This window comes from Solea solea, chromosome 7, assembly GCF_958295425.1.
Source record: "Solea solea chromosome 7, fSolSol10.1, whole genome shotgun sequence".
NCBI lineage: Eukaryota > Metazoa > Chordata > Actinopteri > Pleuronectiformes > Soleidae > Solea > Solea solea.
In genome coordinates this window covers 19,239,726-19,248,582 of record NC_081140.1, presented here as the reverse complement: position 1 = coordinate 19,248,582, position 8,857 = coordinate 19,239,726, and the positions used below count along the sequence as shown (strand labels likewise).

The window sequence follows — 8,857 nt, the reverse complement described above, 5'->3', positions numbered from 1 at the left end:
CAGTACAGTAAGTATATGCCCTGTAGTAGTTATAGTACCATTCAGATCTATTGACAGTTTTCTGTATAAATTATATATATTTTTCTTCTTTCACCTGAGCGCGTGAACTAACAGTTGAATGTCTGGACCGCCCACGTCACAGCTGTGACCGAGCAGCTGATTGGACAGAGGGATCTGTCGCCACACACGCACACACAAACACAGACACCTGCGTGTCAGTGAGCTGGAGTTTTTTCTTCGAGTCTCTCTGAGGATGACTTAGCTCCTCACGTCTTCTCTCAGGATTTACGTCACTTCTACTTTCACCCTGAAACAGAATCAAACATTTCTTCCTCTTTTTTTTTTTTTTACTTGACTTGTGTCAGTTGTTGCTCTTGGAGACTCTGCGGCGCGCTTTTACGCACAGCCTGACGCAGCACGTGCAGCAGGAAGACGCAGATCGTGGGCAGATTTGAGCGCAGTGAGTTCACACACACACACACACACACATACACATCATCATCATCATCATCATCATCGTCATCTGTATATATTTCTGTCAGTTCAAGTCAACCGCTGAAAGTGAGTCAAAAAAGATTGAAGTGTAACTTCATTCATGAAAAGTAAGAACATGAAAACTGTGTGTTTAAAATGCATCTATAATTCAATATGTAAAATATGCAATGTATTAAATAATATAGACAACGAGTTTTTTTTATTAAGTCAATAAAAAGTTTTTATTAGTATTACTATTTTCCTGTGATGTCACCAGGGGCGTTTTATTGGTCCTGGGGGGCCCTACACACAAAAAATAAGAGCACATCATGGTTCATTAATGAAGTAATTGGTTGCACAATAAATGTATGTAAAAAATATCTCTCTCCATTGATGTATTATTCTATAAAGAAAATATACTATATACCTCATTAATTTCTATTCCCAGGTTCCTGGGATACGATGGATTACACACATATGTCGTTCAGCTGTTTAGAGCAGTGATCCTTCAAGACTTGGTTGGGACCCATACATTTGCATAATTTCCCTTATCTTTGAGTTAAGATTTAAGTTTATATGTTGTTAGTCAATTACCAAACACCTCTTGGAGATTTTTTACATTAAGTTTAACAGGCATGGCTGTAAATTTGCTCTTTTCATGATTAATATTGTGATTTAGATATAAAAAATATATATATATAGTTCACTTAAATTAAATGAATTACATTAAAATTTAATTCTGTTGAAAATGAAAAAAACACTAACTATATTAACTCATTATAACTTGATCGTAACTCATATAACTTGATCGTAACTCATATAACTTGAACTCATAACTTGATTATAACTTGTGAAAATGACATGCCATGATTATACTGAATATATGATATCACTGTAATTATTGTTTAAAAATTATTAAATTATTTAAATGTTTCTGAAAAAAATTACTGAAATCACTTTAATTTACATGTGGTTTACATTTGTCATAAAATACACACAACTTTCACCCGGGGCAGAGTTTTGATCACGATTCATGCTCCGCCCTGTGACCAAAAATAAATCACCACTCTACACTCAAGTGAAATATTGCAAGTTTTACCCTCTTTATAGTTGGAATAACGGAAATCTACCATGATCAGATTATTGTGAGAGTCCCATTCAACACCCTGGACATTGGTTGTGATCCAAACCTCACCTTCAATGCATTAGTTAGTTTGCATGAAAGTAGAAAAAAACCTGAATGATTGAGTCTGAAACCACTAAAAGGCAGACTAACACATCCAGATTATGTGATTGGGAGTGGGATTATTACTGCATGTGAACCATCTGTCAGACCAGAGTTGGACCCACGCCGGCCTGACCTCTCCGCAATATCCAGAAATAACAAGCCGACACGCCAAAAGAAAAAACACAGCATCAACAAAAACATGGTGAAATTCAGAATGATACTCTTTTGGACTGATGTAGAGACTGATTGTCAACTGAAAGGATTTAATATTACAAAGTTCACAGACAACAAGTTCAACTGGAAACTGGCCTAATAGTAAAAAGTAGCAAAGGCAGCGTATCGCCACCTAGTGTTATGGAAGCCGCCACACTTCAGTCTATTTGCCCCGTCAGTGCTTATGTACTGGGACGAGGACAGTAGTGTGTGACTGTCAGGACCAGCAGAAGGCGCTGAGTCTGTTAGAGCATCACATTAAAGTCTACAGCAGAGAGGGATCAGGTGTCCACATACTTTATAATTTATGTTTTACAAATGTGAGCTATTATTATTCTGCTGAGGTTGGAAGGAAAACTGTTTTTTGTTTGTCTGCATTTAAAATGTGAGTGAAGTGTTTATCGCCATCACCATATCAACACACAGTCTGCTGGCACTGTTCCACACACACACACACACACACACACTCCCTTCTTTTCATTCACACACAACTCTCTCTAACTCTCTGCAGGGAATTCCCCCCTCTTCCACCTCTTCCTACTCCTCCTCCTTCATCATCATCATCATCACCTCATGCTTCAGGACTTCACCCTTGGCCCTGACACTGTTGACGTTTCCATGGAGACCCTGGCCTCAGTTTGGGCCCCTGACCCCTGTGTTCTGAGTGACCCCGGAGAGAAGCGGCACGTGCCGTCCACCGTGTGGGGTGAGTTCACTTCTCAGAGATCTCAGATCGCACAAGTAAAAGAAACACAAACACAAACAAACTATGTTTGAACATGCATTCGTTCTGCAGAATTACATATATTTTTGCTAATTAATTTACTCCACTAATTACTACACTTATTATTGGACTCCACATTCACAATGTTTAATCTTGAATCTTAAAAAGCTGTCAAATATCTTTCATCACAGAAACAGGAAAAATATTCAGGTCATATTATTACCTGAATAAAAATCAGCATCACATCAGAGTCAAACTGCATATCTGTGCTCTTGTATTTGTTGCCTCTTTAGGACCTTTTCTGGCAAAAACACCAAAACCTGGTCCTAATGAGGCAGAACCTAATTTCTGAGGAACTGGTTAAGTTTTGGACAAAGATCTGAATTGTGGTTATGGTTAAGGTTCGGGATAATACTTTGTTTAGACCAAATTAATTAAAGTTAAGACAACATTCTAAAAATAATATCTGCACAAACCTCTGTGTGTGTGTGTGTGTGTGTGTGTGTGTGAGGGACAGAGGTGTGGGGACGTAAATAACATTATGGGGACTTGTCTTCCTGATAAGGACAAAAAACATTTCCCCATCACGTACATTGTTACATTTTAAGGTGATGACATGTTATGTGTGTGTGTGTGTACTCCTGGCTGGTTCTGCCTGATAGGATCTGTCTCCGCTCTCTCTCTCTCTCTCTCTCTCTCTGCTGATGATGATGATGGAAATTTCCAGACAATTTATATTAAGATTCATCCTTTAATTTTCTTTCCTCTGACACTTCAATTTATCACTTAATTCTGAGAGTAACAGAATTCACCGAGCTGGTGTCTCCTCTGAGTGTCAGAATCACAAGCTACATTTCCACTCATGGTCACTGGGAGCTGCTCGTGTCTCTTTACATGAGTAACACACAGTATAATAACAATAAAAACTCAAAATCTCTCTCTGTATGTCTGTGTTTGTGTGTCAGAGTCTCCTCGTGTCCTTAGCCGCTCGCCCCCTGCTGGTCTGACGTGGACAGAGCAGTTTTCGCCTCATCTGCAGAGAAACAGACAGGTACTAACACTTGCACAGCATCCAGCTAAAACTGCACTCTTTATAGCCTTGTCTATTTATCTTTATAAATAAAGTGATTTCACTTGTCTTGAGTTGAATTACTGAACACAAAGTGGGCCAAAGCAATTTATAAAAACCGAGACATTTATTTCAAAAAACATAGGGCTGGGTTTTAGTGTGAAAGAGCCAAAAATGAGACATTTGGACAAACAGGAACTGAGAATTTGCCCATGTTCTCTTCCTCAGTCATCACTCGAATACCACCATTGAATCACAGCATTTCATCAGTGATTCATCCACTCCCATTTCACTAACAGAAAGAAGCTTTTAAGAAGTGGTGTTTTCAGGAGTGTTTGTGTGGTCACAGGTTCATTTATTCATTCATTCTTTTAAAAATAAATAAAAGATTGTTTGTGTGTGTTGCATATTTTAACATGGCATTAACATGTTTGGCAGCTTCATGACACTCTGCTGCAGCGAGAGGAGGAGCTGGTACGACTGCAGGAGGAAAACGTCAAGCTCAGGGAGTTTCTCACCTCCTCATTTGTCAGGAACCTTCAGGAGAAGGCTAAAGTTAGTTCACTAACTCATTAATGTTTGCATATATAGTCCCTAACCAATAAAATGTTACTCACTATAGTTTATTTTCTCTGTGCCTCCCCAACAGAAACTGCCCATTGATAGGAAGAGAAAGCTGAAGAGAAACCTGATGCAGGTCGATGAAAGACCTCTCCAGATCGGTGGTCATCAGCATGTGGCCTCACAGCACGTCAGTAAGAGAGTCTGCAGAAACCTTACTGCAGAGTTCTGCTCTGAATCCTCGGAAACGTTATCATCCTCAGAGCCGAACCTTGACCTATGGGTTCTACGAACGCTGGGACTGAAGGACAGAGACACTATCGATACATCTGCTGATTCCTTGTCGTCACCGGGACACAGCCTCAATAGTTTTGGTTACGATGCTGCAGTCACCTCGTCCTCATCCTCTCCCACATCCTCTGCATGCTCGTTCAACTCTTTCAGCCCTTCTGCTGCTGCTTCACTGCCCCACAGTGTCTGTCAAAGTTCAACACATCAAACCAAGTATCAATACAGTCCTGTCCAGTGCCAAGAATCAAACCACAGCGATCCTGCTCAGAATTGCACACTCTCACCAGGTCAGAACTCCAACTTCACTGCCAAACATCTGTCCGCACAGTGCGGAGAAGCTCCTAAAACTGCCTTCCAGTGTCCACCAGTAACAGACGAATCATCCTTCACCCAGTCACCAGACACAGCTGAGATCTGCACCGTCACTGCCTTGAGTCAAGCACTCTGTCCGCAGGGAAACCTGGCTTACCATCCAGCAAACTGGTCTCCACTGGAAGGCGGACGGACACCATCCAAGGACACCATCCTATTCAGTCAACCAGGAGAAAGAATCAGTTTCTCTCCTGTTTCGTCTTCAAGTCCGATCAACATGAAACAACGCTGGACGCCTGGGTGGACACCAATGACCCCATCAGAAGAATCTCTTCCCCCTGCCACACCTGAGACACCTCGAACCCGGACAGATTTGGCATTTAGTATGTCACTAAGCCCCTCCAGCAGTGTCAAGACCCACAGCTTTCCCCAGGGACAAGCCTTTGTCAGAAAGGACATGGAGGGAAGATGGAACTTCACTTGGCTGCCCAGACAAGGACCTTAGGCAGCTTGTAGGTCTTCCCTCAAAGGACTTTTAAAATAAAAATAAAAAACCCAGGCTTCCTGAACAAGCAGTTCTGAACAACATTTTCTTGACATAGGTATGTGTTGAACTTGTTGCTGAGGTTCTAATTATATGAGAAACAAGGGTCTTTAAAAGGTCCTGGGGCAACACTTAAAGGTAGGGTTGGAGATCCTGGAAAAACTGTTTTAGCAGGCTACATTTTGAATTCAAAAATCCAAGCCTTCTTCAGCTTTCTTCAGACTTCCCTCCAAAGCTATGCCTCCAGAGCACAGGAACGTGCAATGCTTGTTTGCGAAGAGTGTTGCATTGGTTACACACAGACTCATGAGCACTGCGCAGCATTGGTAACTTTTGGCACTTTTCAGTGATGCTAACTTTTTTGGATATTTAGTTCAAATGACAATGTGATGCCGAAAAACAACAAATTTTCCCAAAAGATCACAAAGACATAAAGTGAACCTACCTGTCCAGTAGAAACAGAGCCATGGCATCACTTTGCAGCCCTTTCTGTCGCCACTGTTCAAACACACCTGTTGTTGGCACCTTTTCTGCCATGAAGTTGCTGCAACTGTCTCGTGTCTTGTCAAATTTTTAGCAATTTTTTAGCATGAGCTCTGGCGTGGTCTTCTGAGTATGCACATGCACGATTGATGCATGAAGCGGGGTGCGTGCATAGGGGAGAGGGAGGGTTAGATGGCAGTTTGATTGATGCATTGCGATCAAATTATTTCATTCAATATGATTGGATGGTGTTTTTTTTACAGGCCTGTCTGTGATGCAAATAGTAGTCACACATTTCACATCAGCTGTGACAAGCATTATAAATCACTGGTCTTGCAAAAGACACAAAATCATTTTAATGTAAGGTCACAAAAGCCTATAGGCATTGAAATTCTTCCAACGTCCAAATGTTGTTAATGAAATGGAGGACAGTTTAGTGAGACCAGGCACAAGAAGGAGAATGCTGGGCAGAAAGTGTAACATTTGAAATATGGTGTGAAAAATCACTTTATGTTCAGTATGAATTCACCATGAAGCTGCTTTCAGACCTGCACTGAGGACAGAACTTTTACTGCCAGCTCCTGACTCAAATCTCTGGACAATGTTCCAGTGAACTATTAAAAATGAAAAAGTTAACCTGTGTTGTGCAATGAGACTAAAGCGGCTTGGTTTAGGATTTACAGTCAAACTGTGAAGATTAGGGATCAGTTTACATTTTTTGTTTCTAATTAGAACTAAACCTCCAAAAAAATGTGATGTTAAAAACTAACAGAAACGCCTTAAACATTTTCTACGTGTGGAATTATTTATTTAGTTTGTCTGTGTAACTGTCACTTTAAAAAAAAAAAAAAAAAAAAGACTAAAAACACTGGTGCCACCTTTGTATGTTTTTCCATCAGGAAGGTGCTGATGCCACTTTAGACCAAAACGGCCAAACAGCAGTTCACACATCACACCAGTGTGTGGTGGTCTTGTACACAAACATTGTTTGTCAGCTGCCAATAAACAACTGCCAGTAAAGACGATTTTATAGCACATGATGGGGTAAATGTAATTTTTGCTATGTTTGTTTTCTATAATTTAAATTTTTTAATTGGTTCTGTATTCACTGCTTTACGAAATGGTCAGAGTGTTTTCTGTATTGGCTCCTGCCACTGCCACTGATGTGCCCGATTCTATATTATTTGTCAAAAAAAAAACTTATTAAGTTGATAAAAAATAATAAAAATGCTCACCTGTAAAGTTTATTCACTCACTTGTATTTTAAGTGTAATCATGTGTGATCACCACATAAAATTATTTACTATGAATACAATAAAATGCTGTTTTTATACATGTGATGTTTTCAAACATGTTTTTAAGACATTCACGTGTGTCGCATGTGATTGTCCTGGAGCAGCAGCTGAGTGTGTTCAACGCATTTCTCTGTTTTATATGAACATGTTGACATAAAACTATTGACTAACAGAAAAAAAACACCCAAGTCTCTGTTTATTTGACAATGAGCTGACACTTTGTGACCTAAATCATGGTCGAAATGTTATTTGATGTGTGACGTCACCATGATCATAATGAACTTCAGTCTCATGTCACATGATTCCCCTTTTACAGAGTCTGTGACTCAGTGTAATGTGTATGAAGTCATTCATTCATTCATAATCTACCACGTTATCATGCACATGAGGGCCACTGGAGAAGACTCCACACAGAAGGCCTTCAGTCAGACCAGGTCACGAACCTGGAACTTCTTGCCGTGACATAAACAGTGCTATCCACTATACCACCTTATACACTATACCATAATCAAGTCACTGTGAGCAAATCAGTTGCAGTCACTGATTCTTCAACCAATTACTGCACAAAAACATGCTGAGACTCTGGGTTAGGGTCAAAGGCTTTTAATTATGGAAGATTAAATGTATTGACTCTACTTTGTGTTAAAGGTTTCACTTCTTCAGACTACACTACACCAGAAAAAGATTTTAGCCACTTCATTTTCACCACTTTATCCTGCTGTAGAGACAGGCTTCTCCGATGAGAAATTGAAGTTTGTGTCACTTTGTAAACCACTCACTCTCCAACACACATTCATGAAGTCCATAAAAATAATCAGTGTTTAAAATCATTTAAGCAGATTTACCCTAGAGACACAAACTTACCAAATGAGGCAGCAGAAGACTAGCAATTCCTGTGTCCCTGTGAGCTAAAAACACTGATTTTCTCGAAGGACTTTGGTTCTGAAGTAGCAGATTGACTTAAGATGAGTTAAGGTCACAAGGTCACACACACATTATTTAAAATGTATACCCCCATACACTAAAGGAGCTCCATTCACAATAAAATTAAGTACAAAAGATTTGAAAAAAACAAGTTCCCATAACAAAGTGAGTGTGTTCTTAAATTTGCTGTGTGTGACTTAAATATAAATGAATTAGAGTGCCAAATGAGTTCACACAAAACATTGATTAATCCTATCGACGACTAATTTCATGTCACCTGGCAACACACGTGGTGGTAAACGTCAAGACCGACAACGCTTTAAGCTAAATTTCAAGCTAAATTACATTTTCTTTCTTGGAGAAAACCATTTTCTTTTGAAAATATAGCAAGTTAGACCTGAGTTGGTCAGATCTTCCTCAGATCCAGAACGGACTCAGTAAGACCTGGATTCATCACCGTTTCCTTTCCTCGCTCTTTAGCTCAGTTACCAGTTAAACCAGTTGGACCAGCCTCCTCCAGCTCCGTCTCCCTCTCTAACAAAGGGAGTCCCACCGCCTCCCCAGGGACACACCTACTCTTCCACCCTGATCCGCCCCCACAGGTAACGATGAAGGGGTTTCCTCTCCTTTGGGGTTCCCAGCACCAGGTCCTGGCTCTGCCCCAGGTCCCCTGAGAACAAGTCAGGGCCAAGGGAAAGTTGTGAGTGAGCTGTGTCCGTGGCGGGCCGAGCAAGTGGTC

At 40.4% G+C, this 8,857-nt stretch overlaps 1 protein-coding gene across 1 annotated transcript; it reads left to right on the top strand.

The window, feature by feature from the left end:
* The first annotated feature begins 316 nt into the window (after positions 1 to 316).
* gmnc (geminin coiled-coil domain containing) lies at positions 317 to 6,769 on the top strand. Its single transcript, XM_058634541.1, has 5 exons — positions 317 to 460; positions 2,427 to 2,621; positions 3,605 to 3,690; positions 4,147 to 4,263; positions 4,358 to 6,769. Exons 2-5 carry the CDS (start codon positions 2,489 to 2,491, stop codon positions 5,375 to 5,377), a joined length of 1,356 nt encoding a protein of 451 aa, XP_058490524.1. The 5' UTR covers positions 317 to 460; positions 2,427 to 2,488; the 3' UTR covers positions 5,378 to 6,769.
* The last annotated feature ends 2,088 nt before the right edge of the window (positions 6,770 to 8,857 follow it).